Consider the following 14355-nt stretch of genomic DNA (forward strand, 5'->3'; position numbering starts at 1 on the left):
GGGGCTCCTCCCGCGCTCCGCGGCTCTGCCCGGCAGCCGCTGGCCTGCGGGGCCCGCCGCGGTCCGGAGCGGCCGCGGAGCCCGGGGCAGAAGGGCGGTGGCAGTGGCTGTCACTGCCGGGCCGGGAGCGGCGGGACCCGGGGCTCCGGCTGCGCCGCTCGGCAGCCCTGCGGCTTGCCCCCCTGCAAAAGCGAGCAAGCGCCACGAACACTAAAACCTCTGCAGACCTCTCCGTCACCGGCAATAGTGTCAGAGAGCAAAGCGGTGCGACCTGCCGCCGCCCGAGTCCCCAGGTTATCTGTGGGCTTTAAGTGCGGATTTGTTTTCCTCCCTCCACCCAAGGCCTGAAGGGTATGTTTTCACTTTCAGAGATTAAAACCGAAGCGGCGCTGGCGAAGAGCGGACATGCTTGACACTTGTCTGCAGTTGCTTGTGTTGCACCTCGTTGTTTACTCGAGAAGGAGAGACTGAGACCCTGTTACTTGGCTTCTTCTCGGGTTATGATATAACTAATAATAAAGGAAAACTGTGGAAAGAGTACCTGGGAACTGGGCATGGTAGGATCTTGAAGAGAAAAGTAGCTGGGATCGACGGGAAGAGGAAGGGGAGGAATGGCATCCCGAGAGAGACTGTATGAGCTTTGGATGCTTTACTGCAATAAGGTAAATATTTGTGTTTGTTTGCTTTTATCCTCTCTTGTTTGGTAGTCAGGTATTTAAATTGTAACATCTTTTTTCTTGGAAATTGCATAGACATGATTGGCTTCTGAAACGATGTAATTGTACTTCTCAGACTATTTACAGCCTCATCCCGTAGTTTGCTGTTTAAGTTGGTCTTTTTTATGTTTGAGATGAGAATTGCAGTGTTCGTGGGTCAGTTTAAGCAGTTATTGTAGCTATATATTTTAACTATGTGAATGCATACATTTACATAATTCTTCATTTTGTAGCAATTAAGCTGTACTGTATTAATTCAGTGCTGCCTAGTATTTAGCTTTTTGCTTACTGATTTCTGAACAGCTTCAGTTTTATTTAAACTTTTAGCAAAACCCTTCCCAAAGAGCAGATTTATTAAGTTGCTCCAGAGTCTGCCTTTGCTGGCTATTGCCATAATATCTCCATACTCCATCAGTAATGAATTTCCTTCACCTGGCAGAGATAATACAAAAATGCTGTCCTGCCTCCATTTGCGTTTTATAGTGTAAAGCAATTAATGTGTTTAAAGCACATGTCCTAATTGCTGCCGGGTGTGCTGAGTATGTCGAGAAATTGGATTGCAGATTATCGGAATAGGTAGCTGTAAAATAAGTAGCATACAAAAAATAGCTGTAAAGGTGGAGGACAGGACTGATCTGCTGTCATACAGGAGCTCAGTGGCAAGGGTAGCTTTTGATGGCCTTATTCTCTGGTTTTGTTTTGCGTTTTTGCAGTCTCATGCTTCGTTTGTATTTCAGTTTCTTTAACTCTCCAATCCGGTAGGACATTAAGGGTAGAACAGTCCTTCCCTTGTTCTTCCCACCTCATTTCTAGAGAATGCCCTTGTCAAGAGCATAGAATGTGAAGTGTTAGGTACAGACCATTTAACACAAGTGCACAAAGTACTTGTCTTAATTGTATTGTTTCCTAATTTTTGTACAGCCTTAATCCTCTACATGTTGTTAAAACTAGTGCAAGCATAACAGCATGGTATCGGTTCTTACTGCTCCCCGTGTGGGTGATCTCCTGGGTTGGATCTTTCCTTTTAAACCAGTGTAGTAATGATAATGGCAGTAGGAAGTGGAGTACCACTGGAGAAGATGAATGTTTTGCCGGTGAGTTCATCGGTGTGAGAGGAACAAATGCACTTGGAATACACTCAGAGAATCCAGACTTGACTCAGCTTTGGGAGACACTAAGGCCGCAGAGATGAGCCAAGTTCTGAATTTCTTTGCTTGCCTGTTCTTTGGCTCTTTGCTCCCTTGTTATTTAAAATATTCTTTTGTCTGACTTGGACCTACTCTCCCTTTGCTGGAACCTTTAATTCAGGTTGTATGCTCTCCATCTCCATGTTGTTCATAGCAGGAAGTTTGCATGAAGGAGTGCTATTTAAAATTAGCTTAGATCATTTAGGGGATGTTCAGTTTCTTTATGGGAATGATGTGCCCACAGTCTACTCAGATCTCAGGTGGTCTAGGATGGGCTAATTGAAAAAGATCATCTTTTCATATGTTCAGTCTCCTCATTAGCTATCAGTGACTTTTTTTGGCCTTTTTTTCTTTCAGACTCATATATTAAGGGCATGATTAAATGAATTTGTTTGTTGATAAGGGCTTGTTCCTAAGTAACAAAACATATATTTTAAAAATAAAATAGAGTGTCTTCAACATATGAGGGCAACTGGAGTGATTAAAAAAGAAGGAGTCTTCACTTTTTCAAGAAGTGTTAGGCACAAAACAGTTTTTTTCCTTATCTCTCAACTGGTTCAGGTTAAAATAATATCTTATTCTGCTCGAGGCAGGCATCCAGAATTACAGTATTAAGCTTGGTGAAGTTAAGAACAGATGAAGAAGTTATGTCTTCATCTTGCGATGTAAAATGTGAGAAGCCTTAAAGTAAATCAGTTTATTCAGTCTGCTTGGAAACGTCTGTATGTAGTGCTTCGTTCTTCTCAGAGCATCTAGCAGAATGGGAACGTATAGCAATAATTACCAGTGATAGGATATAGTGGTTTAGAGAAAAGTTGTTTATACCTGGCAGTGAAGTGTTTAGACCTGCCCAGTGAAGGGTAGTATGTTGCACTGCAGTGACTATCCCTGAATGACATCCTGGGAAATAAAGCTAGGCAAATTCTTCAAACTAGAAAAATGGCTGGGGAGTTAGTTGAGTAAGGCATTTATTGTGCCAAAATCCCAAATATGTGGCTTTAGCTTTTGCAGCCTTGTTAGCTACAGAAACAGTGAAATCCAAGCTACTCCTTTGTGATGCTTCCGACTGTTGCTAATAGTCTTGTCTTTTGATAATCGGGTCCTTGGTGATAATCTTTTAAATACAGCACCCTATGCTAAAGCAGCAAGGCTTTTCACAGCTTTCAAGTGCTACATAATGCTGTGTTACCATCTTACCATCTATCCTGGGTCGTGACTTTTGTTCTTTGTGATCCCTTGACATCTCTGGCAGCATCAGGTGTCAGTTGCAACGCTTAGTTTTGTGCAAAGTAACATTAGGAAGGCATTTCTCCATTTTCATTGCTTCTTGTGCAGTTGAGGAATTGGAGCTGTGGGCAGATAGCAGCATTAATCAGGGCCTTTGCAGGAGTAGTCTTTGGAAGACACCATGTGTGAGATGGTTTAGTTTTTCTGGGGTTGGTTGTTTGTTTGTGATTTTTAAATTTTTTTTTAATTTTTAATTTATTTTTTTAAGATAATGTTTGAGTGTCTGCAAGAGTTTGGTTTTAGTTGGTATTCAGTTGATTTCATCTGTCAGTTTCTAATCTAAGGGTGGGATTTGGTTATGGATTTATTTTCTCCTTCCGTTTCCCTAAAAGCTACAGATTGCAGTCTGCTGTTACAGATGAAAGTAGTAGCCACATTTGATTTACAATACTTCTGGTGTTGCATGGAAGCAGTTTAAAATTTCATAAGATTTAGTAAAATTTAGATTTGAGTCACTGGGGTTGTTACCACCATGTTGTATTATTCACAGCCTAAGTCTGTTTTTGTCTTGAGACTTTTGTTTGTTTTGGTTTTTTTCTTTCTTTATTTCAATTTGTTAATGTTAAAGTTTCTGCATAGGGGGCCTTGTTAAGGATGTAAATTCCTGATGATTTTCAGTTTCAAATGGTTTTAGTGGTTGGTTCTGTTCAGTGAACTATTAATGTACAAGGCTTTTACTCAGATATTGGTATGAATGTAAACTGCTGTCTTCTCATCCAAATGTTGGAATGAGCATTTTAAGATAATTGAATTGTGTAGAATAGATAGCAATTTTTTTTCCAGTTGATTGCCAGTTAAAAGCCTTTGATAACCTACAGAGGAGCATGGAACATTCCTTATGTAAGTGCATATAGAGCAGATACCTGAAAATGCTTTAATAATGTACGTGTACAGCAGGAGTGGAGCTCCATGAGGTAGAAGAAAAGGACATGCTTTCATGTGTGTCTGTGACTTCTTTGGGTTTATGTGACAGAAGTGATCTACCAGTTTTGTCTTGTAACATTAGACTGTCATGGCTGCAATATTACTATGGTAATATTGCTGTTACTGTTGTAATATTGGTTGATTAACCTTTTTTTAGATCATAATCATATATCAGTGTAGAAAATGTGTTTCGTAATCCTCTGAAGTAACTTTTGCTGCAGATTCAAATTAAAGTGATTCAACCTCTGTCCTGTCTGTAAGATTTTAAGTATATGTAGTTAATCTCCAGTTGTTCTGTTAGGTGTTTCAGACTCTCAGACATAAAGTATGGCAGGATTTCTTATATTTTGGATTTTATTCAGGAAGTGTTCAGATAGCCTTTTGTATGGAGATTTTTTCTAATATGTGAAAATAAGTTGCCTTCAAAAGGGATTTCAAAGGCAATAATGCAAGCACTTAACGGCCATATTCACATCAGTTTTCATAATACTACAATGGTTCTGAGCTTTTTCTTACACTCTTGTCTGCAGTATAGCCCTGATTTCATTTAAACACTGCCTTTTCCTGTGAGATGACACAATGATTTCAAGGGAAAGCTGTGAATGTTCTTCACTCAGTTTGGAGCCCTGTGTATTTCAGAGAGGGAGCATTCAACCTTAGTGTCATTGATACAGTCAGGACTCTGTGTTAGCTGATCATAATGATCTGGTCTTTACTAATGCAGAGAGCTGAGACAGTTGCATCCCTTGCTGTGTTAAGAGTAGCAGACCTGTGCATAAGCTGTTATCTCAAATGTGCTTTCTTACCTTGTGCTACACCTCTAATTTGTTTTTACAAAATCTGATTGTATTGAGATAAATATTGTAGTTTTCTGTCTGGCGCAGTGAATGATATCTATACATTATAAATATCTTCTCATTTAATATTGTAACATTGTTTCTCAAAGAAATGTGCCTTTAGCCAAATTATGCTTTGCTGTGGTGAGAAGCATGTCATTCAACAAGAATATAATAATCATTGACATTGAATTGTAAGCCCCATGTGAAACACTGGTCATTGCATCCCAAATGTGATCTCATCCTGGCTTGGCTTGCCCTTGTCTTCCTTCTTGTGCACTTGCTGACTTGTCAGTGATGCAGATCACATTGCTATATATTGCCTTTGTTAGATTTGATAAAGAAGTATTCAGCTTACAGTTAGATGAATGTTTGAGCAAACGAAATGCTCAGTAAAAGTAGTTTTTCATAATTCACTGTCATGTAAATTCATGCCTCTGCTGAAACGAGTGAAGTCTTATACGGAATTGCTGTGTAAGATATCTTTTCTGTAGATTGTTTTAAGTAAATTTCTTCATTCCTAGGGAGTGCAACTTGTAGAAGAACATGTCACAAGTCACTTGTGGCCATGTGGTGGCAAAAATATCTTTGTTCGGTCTGTATTCAAGAGGATAGAGATAAACACCAGTTGGTCTTCTTCTGAATTACCAGTTGGTCTAATTCTGAATTAACTCCTATTTAAAGAGATGTCTCCTAGACCAAGAACTAACATAATTCTGATATTTACAAATATAGAACTTCTCATATAAATAGCTGACATCAGTATATGAGCCATCAGTCTCTCGAGTGGCTGTTTCCTGCCTTAAGTATGGGCCAGGGTGACCTTGTGGTGGTAGTTGTTCAGACACAGAACAGAGACTGACACAGAGAATGCAGACTTGAGGTTGCAGTGAGGCAGCAGATAAATCTAAACAGGCAAAGATGTAAGAAAACCATAACATTTTACAAGTTATGAAGAAATTATTGTTGCTTATTCTGTGGCAGTACATATATGTAGCTGCTACTGCTGGATCAAGTCTGAGGTTTGTCCATGTTTTTGATGTATGATTCAGGGTTTTAGTGGTGTCCAGCATGAGGTTAGAATTTCCACGTGTCTATGGGTATATGGGTCAGCACTTTACAGTACCTGTAAGAAACATCCAGTTCTGAACATGCCAACAAATAATAATACAGGTCAAGCTTTTATTGATGTGAAAGTAATTGAGTATTTCTTAAATGGAATGATATATCACAAGGCTACAAACATGGGTTTCTGGTTCTATGTGTTGATGCTCTAATATAGAGTGAAATTAACAAACCCTGGATCGTTGTGTGTGTCTGGGTTATGACTCTTTTAACTTGGTCAGCTGGGCAGATCTGGGGATGGCATGTGTCCTGGTAAGAGAATATTGCCAAATCAACTCAAATATGCAGTATGTTTGTGCTGATCACTGAAATGAGAGAAAGGCTTGCTAGCTGCCCATTGAACAGCATTGGAGCTTAAGGCCTGAATCCAAATGTTGTCAGTAGATACTGTTAAAATATTTACAGGCTTCAGAAAGGTTAAACAGCTGCTGTAGGAGAGAGAAAAGCATCTCTAATTACTGAGCTTTTCTTGCTGAAAGAATTATGTGTGAGTATGGGCACAAACATCAAAACATGCACATCTCAGCAGTACTGATAGGCACCTTTTTTCTTTAAAAAAACAGCAATTTGCTCAAGTCTAACTTTTCCAATTTATCTTCTACTAAATGGGAGGCTGCAGTGGAAAACAATGGGAGGTATGACAGGGAACACCAAGAAATGAAAACTGTATTTGATTATTCTCCTCATAAACCCTTTCTTAATTTTGGTATCTTGGGCTTCTCCAAGAGTCTGCAGATGTAAACATTAGCTGTGAGTTCTCTGTGCTGTACGATGTGTGTGTGTGTTGATGCGTTCTGTGATATTTAAAGTATAATCCAATTTATGATTGAGGATTACATTTGCCTTTAGTAAGCAATGGGAATAAGTGATATTAAATACATGTGAGTGGGTAAAGCTCTTGGGAGTAAAGCAGGGTATGGAAAACAGGTGTGTTTTTTGCAGAAATCTGGCTCTAGTTAATTGTGCTGATCATTTAAAAACTGAATCAGCAGAAGTGCAGTGGATGCCAAACAGCATTTGGGCAAGTAACCAATATTCTCCTATACCATCATTTTTGAGGGTTATTTTTTAGTGTGTTTGAGTGTTTTGAGGGTTTTTTTTTTTGGTCTGCTTTTGAAAAGTGGATTTGGGGTTTTGAAATGATACCCCTTCAGTCTCTACATGAATTATACCTTCAGTGTATCGTTCATCTTCAGTGTGTTAAGTAAGGCCAGGCGAGACTGAAGAGGCAAAACCAAATAATTAAATCCATAGCTAAAGATACAGAAATTGGTTTTAGTTTTATTTGGTGTAATCACATGACACTTTGAAACAAATACAGACTATTTTTTGCTAAGCTGTACTGCAGTTCTCAACCTTTATCTGCTGGAAGACATAGCTAGACAATGTTTAGCTGTTGATATGGTGAAACAGGCTGATGTTTTACTGTTGTAGCACCATCCTGCTTCCTTTCTGTCTGTGATAAACCTGTATTGTCTCTTGCACTACACTAGAAGTTAGAAACTCAGTGGGGCAAAAGCTGACTTTGTGTGTTGGTGCTAATTTCTCATGTAAAATAATGGCATAATTTGGAGTTGATAAGCAATTAAGAGTTCAAGTATTGTATAAGGTATAGTTTGAATTTTCTTTAAATTTAGGCTAATCTTGACACTGTAGACTTTTGACATAATTTTATTTCAGTTACCTTTGAATTATTTAGGATGCTTCTTGTTCCCCTTAAAATACAGCTTCCAGTTCGTTCACTATGCCAAATTTGATGGGAAAATTGAATGTTAATAGAATGTAATTTGTTACAGTATGGTGAATTCCTGATAAGTGCTCTGTGTGGTGGACTCCAGAAGGCTGAAGTAGGCTATACCAACTTGTACATGGGGCTTGCTTAGTGGTACTCTGTCAAATGTGAAGACATTAAAATCTGAGTTCGCATTAATTAGATTCATGCCACCGATGGCATCAGCCACACGCCAGTTTCAAGCTACAAGGTTGTAATTGTATCATCATTCAAAAACAACAGCAACAATAAAAAAGGCAAGAGAAAGAAAAGTAGAGGCTTTACTTCTATTTAGTAAGAAAATTCTTTCATTTTGTTTTTCCAGTTTTGTTGGAGATCTGAAGTAAAAAGGAAAATGAATAAAAGTGCTTGGATTATCTTTAAGGCAATACTAGAAGATTAATTTTTTTTTGTTTTGTTTTGAAAAGAGAAGAAAAATATTAAACTTGACTTGAAATTTTGTGAGCTAAATTTTATCATGATTGGCAGGTATAGGGTTATTTTGGTATAAATCCCTATACTAAAGAGAATTTTTAACTTGTCCCAAAATAGTTGTTTCTATCATGATTCACTGCAACTTCCATTTATAAAACAAAGCATCACCACTCCATCCCTTTTTGCTTTTAATTCTGGAAATGGAACAGAATGCTTGTGTGGATGTTGAAAATGGAAATTTATAGTTACTTGCCAGGAGCTTTTCTTCTTTTAGATCCACTGATTCAAAAATCAGTATTTTGATTATAATGGAAAGTTGAGCCCAAAGGTGATTCCCCAGTCAATTGGAATTGATTGATTGAATTTATCAGGGCAGTTATGCCAGTTTGCAATAGTTTTTCATGAAGTTTTTTACTATTTCTAACTGTGGTGTTGCTGCTATAACACAGCTTTTCATATTTTGTTTTGGCATTTTATGTGAAAGGTTCACAAAAAGCACTGTGTCATATTGCAGAGTAAAGGCTGCTAGGATTCTCATGCTGGAAATGTAGCCTTTTATGTCTGAAAACATGAAGAGGAAAGAGCTCCCTTAACACAAATTTTCTAATTCCCAAATGAATATTTTATTTCAACAGTGTTGAGAAATGTTCTGCAATTCTGCATTATGCAGACTACTTCAATTAATTTAAAGATGAGTAAACTCACCAGTGATCTAAAGACAGTGTTTCATGTTTAGTTTCCTAATGTGATGTTTTGTAAGTATAATTCAACTTTGACACCAAAGGGTTGTTCTTATTTTAAATAAAATGCTTGGGGATAGTGGGTTACTTATGATAATGCCAGTGCCAGTGAGATTTTGTGGTTGTGCTTCTAAGCTGAAATCCACTTTGAAGGCTGACTGAGAGCTAGCAGGAGTCAGACCCAGCTGGCTGTTTGATGGCTGCATGTTAAATTTAACAACTTCAAACAACTGCCTTGTCCAACAAGTCGGGCTTGTCTGATAGTTGGACTCTGAACTGCCCTGCAGGGAATTTTTGCCTTTAGACATGGAATGTGACCCTGCAAAGAGCCTCGGGTGGATCCAGCTTTTGTTTTTAGCAACAAATACTTCCTGAACATATCTATAAAATCCTACTGATCTTTGCCCTTCCAGTTCTTTGCCTGAAGCCTTAGTAGAAATGGAAGTTACTACTAAATGTAAAATAAACTCTTTATATAAATACATAAATAGTGTTGGTGTGAAACCTGTATTCCACAGGCACAGGGCTGAAGTCTTTCACTTGGGATGACTTCAGTGCCAGTTTTGTGTAAAATGTTTTCATTTAACTGAGAGCTAGCTGTAAGACTAATACTACCTGGCTTCTTAATGGTTATAAAAATGTTATACTGGTTCAAACATTTCTTGCGACCTTCTTGTGCAGACTGAAAAATAGGAGTGTATTAGAATATTTTTGTCATTCATTTAATCAGTTTTCATAGAGACTAGAAAAGGCTCTTGTAATTTCCAGACAATTTAGTGTATCAAAGACAAGAGCCTGTCCCAAGCTAGTGTAGATTTTGGCGGCAGTTTCTTTTCACTTCATTGCCTTAGAGAAGGTCCTCCCTGTCTGAAGGACATCAGAGTAGATCCCCACTGGGCTACGGGCTTTGCCTCAGCATGGTTCAGTGCTGAAGGTGGAGAATTGGGAGCTTGTTTTCCAGCTCCTCCATGTGTAAGCTTATACATCCAAATTGCAAGTGTTAACACTCCATGGGAATCTTGATAATTGGTTGGCAGAGGTTAGTCACAGTATTGCAGTGCATACTGGGGACCAGTACAATGGGTTTATTTAGCAAATGTTTGTTTCTTTCTAGCATTGTACTGTGTTGGAAAAGAAAAATAAAGCTAACCCTCCTCTGGTGTTTCATGGGAGATGGGTTATTTTCAGTACCTGTTAGAAACACTCCACTGCTCAGGCCTGGCAGTGGGGTTTGTTTTTTTGGTGGTTTTTTGGTGTTTTTTTTTTTTTTTTTGTTTTTTTTTTTTTTTTAAGTGTAAAGAGCTGTAGCACGTCTTACTGTGCCAAGAGGATCTTAGGGAAATGGAGGCCTGAAGGGTGGTGTGTCATTGTGCTGTGTTGGGCTATTTGTTTGTTTTTTTAATGAAAACCAGAGGTATTTAGGGAAGAGAAGGAACAAGAAAGTACTTTCACTTTCAGCTGCTCTGAGCTATATTTTATTTAAAAGGCACAAATTACTTATTTTTCATTAGTGCAGCTGAGTGACTGCTATAGCACTTTCAAAGGCCTTCATTACAATGGGCTGAGCTCAGAAGCCTAAGCTTAGCCTCTGCAAACTTGTGGCTGTTAACAAAAGAACTTTTATACTTCTGGCTCTTTATTTTGTTTTTTGGTGTTTTTTTCATAGACTTGTTTCAATGACACCTTTAAGATAGCGTTGTTAAAACTCTAGTTGTTTCCATTTATCATTATGAAGAGAAATGGCTGACTTAATTTCTGTTTTACCTTCTTGGAGTTCAAGCCATGGGGAAATTATCTTCCAGAAGTTTTAAGGCATGCAGTTTCTACATGTGAGTTATTATTCAAATAAATTACATAAATTATGCACAAAAGCTAGGCAGGTTTCAGGTAAATAAATGAAAAGCTTGGGCTTGTAACTTAGAAGGCTTTAAGGTTTCAGAAAACAGCATTTCGTATCTTGTGGTAATTGAAAAGTTGTAACTGGTGAAAGGCATTTTATTACCTCCTAGAAGCTTCTTCCTGCCTTTACTGCTTCTGCGCCAATCAAAAATGTCCTTCTTGATTATTTGCTGATCTAACAGGACATGTCTGCAGAGTGTGTGTGGTGGGGCTGGAAAAGAACACAAATCCTCACATTGGTTTCTCACAGTTTTGCCTTGTGGTGTATTACCAAAGCTTTGTAAACTGTGTTCTGCAAGTGCATCTTCAACCAGCAGCACAGAAAACAATTTGGAGCTGTTTTCTGACACACAGCCTCCAGCTACCTGTCTGCAGAATCATAACAAAAGGGTAATTTTCCAAGAGGGGAAATACATTCCACAGTTTTTGCTGCTTCTGCTGGTCACAAGGCTTCTGAGAATTTATGATGCTTTATTGTGGTGTTCTACTGCTTCCTTAGGACGACCACAGATGGAATGTAGTAGCTCACAATTTACAGTGAATGAGGTGGAGCTGAGGTTGCAGTTCAGTGATTTGTTGCCCTCAGTAGCAGCATGGATCCCATGGGATGCTCTCTTCTGACACCTAGTAACACAGATATTTGTCATATTGCAACCTGTAGTGGCTTGGAAAGTTGATCTGGCATTGGAGAACACAAATGTATTAATGTTAAATTAAGGTTAATTTGTGTTCTGCTGTTAATATGGTTTACCATTTCTGTTGTGGGACAATAGAGGATTGTTGTTGGGGGGGGGGACTTAACAGAAATACATTATTTTTCATTTTTCATTCCACCAAATTTAAACTCCAGATTAAGTGGGAACAGCTGACCTCAAGAAAAAGTTCAGTTCAAGGTAAAGATGCTGGGTAGGGTAATTGCATTATACACAAAACCATAGTGTAAACAAAACAGCTGATGCCTGCTATTACTGCCTGGTTTTATGATGAACCTGGAATATTAAACCACTGTAAAAAGCATCTGTTTCTCCTAAGCTATGATGCCTTTGGTTTGGAGCAATGTAAGATGCATCTGACTCACATAGGCAGGTCTTCAGAAAGGTTGTATGTATTTAGCTGTGTTTTAGGACATTTATATATACTTGGCCAAGGGTAACATTTACCATTTTCAGTTTCCTTTCCTAAAACTACTTCAGTAAAATCTAGATTTTCTTGGAGCTTTCAACAGGAAACTGGTGCCTAGGATCTAAAATGATTGCTGCTAATAAAGAAAAAAGAAAACCTGGGCCACATTTGAAGTTTGAAAGCTGTTTATAGCTTCTGTTTCTAACATTATTGACATCACTTACATGAAATATCTTAAATGTAACCCATTTGCTGAATATTTTGTCACTTTTTCCTGGAATGAACTTCTGCTCCACAAGTCTTCATTTTTGTTCATTTCTGGAAAGGAGGCATGCCTCTGTTAGCTGGTGTATAATGGAGATCTATTTCTTGGTGTGTCTCATGTTGCTAAGTGATCTTGTTTACTTTTTTGCCTTCATGATTTTTTTTTAAAAAATTTGTCCAAGTGGTTTTGAGTTAGTGATGTTGCTTGGATGGAAATCGCTAGATTTGACTCTGAGTCAGCTATTGCATAAACTGTTTTCTGCTGGCACATACCAGTAGTGCTACCTGGTATTTTGATATAAAATCTGCTTATTTTAATAACTTGGAATGTTACGTTATTAATTGACTGGCAGGATACTGAGATGAAGGGAGTTGGGTTGAATTATGTGCCGTAGGGAATAATCAAACAGGACAGCAGTTCTTGGTTTTTGCCAGGAGCAGGAAGAGTCCTAGTGGCAAAGCAAATTAAGCAGTCTGTGCTCTACAGGTAGGCAGAAACTTCTGGCTGCTTCATAACATGTGGTTTACTGTTGCTATCTGTAGAAGTGCTATTTCTTGCTTATTTGTCTGCCAGTGTTCTCTTATTCCCAGTCTGTACGGATAGCTTTGCAAAGGAATTGGAGTTCAAAGATAAAGAAGCTTGAAACTCATTTAGGCTCTATCATTAAAAAGGAGCAAGCAGGCATTTAATATAATTTTGTCTTTTTTGCCCTACACTTCCCCTTTTCTTCCTTGACTTTTGTTAAAACAATTTTAAGTCGGATAATGTTGTTATTTGCACATCCTCTTTCATGGTCACCAAGAAAAACAGGTTTTTTTACACAAGTTTACTGTTAGCAATTGGGAATGAGCCTGAGCTGTGTCAACAAACAATTGTAATTTGGGAACATGAATAGATCAATCTAGTATTTCTTGTTGGATTTCAAGGAGAAGTTTCTCATGCCAACGAATAAGTAGTTTGTTCAACAGGGAAAAAGTCTCTTAAGTTCAGTTTTTGCACATGTATATGGCCATTTTCATCAGAAGCATGGACACATGGATATGGCAACATTTCTGTTCATTACTTCCCTGTTGTTGCTTTGTCCTTTGTAGCCTGAGCTCTATTGTAATTACTAAAATGGTATCCTGGTTTCTCTTGTCTTTATGATCCTGTGAAATAGTTTGCTTGCAGCTAAAATTACTTGCTGTGAAATGCAAGAAAGTTAGACTTTACACTTGTGAGCATTTTTGAAAAGCTGGGCTGTCTGAAGACAGCGTCTTCTACAACTTCTAAATCATTCTTTTAGGCAAGTCTTACTTTTTGCTAACTTTTGGGTTGATTTTCAATATGTTTGGTGTCTGAACCTGAGAAATATGTGTTCTATGCTCACCTACTTGTGATAATCCAACAAACTCTGTAGCTTAAACCAGTGGTTTGGAAACTTTGAAATTATTCTTTATCTCAGCCTCTTCCTGCATTCTGTGTTTTGCAATTCCATGTTGAGGACAATTGGTAGGTGTGTTTAAGAACAGTTAACCATTTGGTAGCTCAGTGCATATTAAACATGAACATAGTGCTGTTTTGACAAATTTTTAACATAAAAAGAAAGGCAATGATTACTTAAATAATTGAAAAGTGAATAAAAGCAGAGATGAGGAGGGGAAAGATTATGAAGGTGGGAGAGAGATTAGGAATTAAGCAGAAGAAGGGAAATTAAGACAATTAGGAAAAGTGAATAAGAAAATGCCATAAAGTCAGCGGAAGCAAATAATCAGATAAAATATGTATCTAGCTGAGGGTATTATTTGGCACCTGTTGTCACAGTACCTGAACACATTTTATATATAATCAATAGTGATAGTGAAGTAAGTTGTGTCTTGATGTTTGTGACGCTTCTTGCTTGAGTTGAGGGTGGTTTTTGGGGACGCAGAGAAGGGTAAAGGTTTGGAATGAGAAGGGGGCTCCCATGCTTTATAACTGCTGTACATGCAAAGAAAGATGATCTGGGGAGAGCTTTGCACCACTTGAGGTTCTGGATTTATGTGTTTGTTTTGCTCCGAGGTTGTTTG

General features: G+C 38.2%; 1 protein-coding gene across 6 annotated transcripts in view; it reads left to right on the forward strand.

Annotated features, from left to right (window-relative positions):
• Positions 1-14355, forward strand: part of NBEAL1 (neurobeachin like 1) — an 80496-nt gene that overhangs the window by 617 nt on the left and 65524 nt on the right. For 4 of the 6 annotated variants that reach the window (XR_005955605.1, XR_005955606.1, XR_005955607.1 and 1 more), the window contains exons 1-2: positions 7-264; positions 370-662. Coding sequence is in view for 3 of the 6 variants with exons in the window: in XM_041473352.1 (XP_041329286.1) it covers positions 612-662 (51 nt within the window). In the remaining 3 variants the exon portion in view is untranslated. Of the gene's footprint in view, positions 1-6; positions 265-369; positions 663-14355 lie in introns of those variants that run through there. The other 2 variants (XM_041473355.1, XM_041473356.1) reach the window with 1 other exon arrangement.

The sequence above is a fragment of the Pyrgilauda ruficollis genome, unplaced genomic scaffold (assembly GCF_017590135.1).
Source record: "Pyrgilauda ruficollis isolate IOZ18807 unplaced genomic scaffold, ASM1759013v1 scaffold3, whole genome shotgun sequence".
NCBI classification, from domain to species: domain Eukaryota; kingdom Metazoa; phylum Chordata; class Aves; order Passeriformes; family Passeridae; genus Pyrgilauda; species Pyrgilauda ruficollis.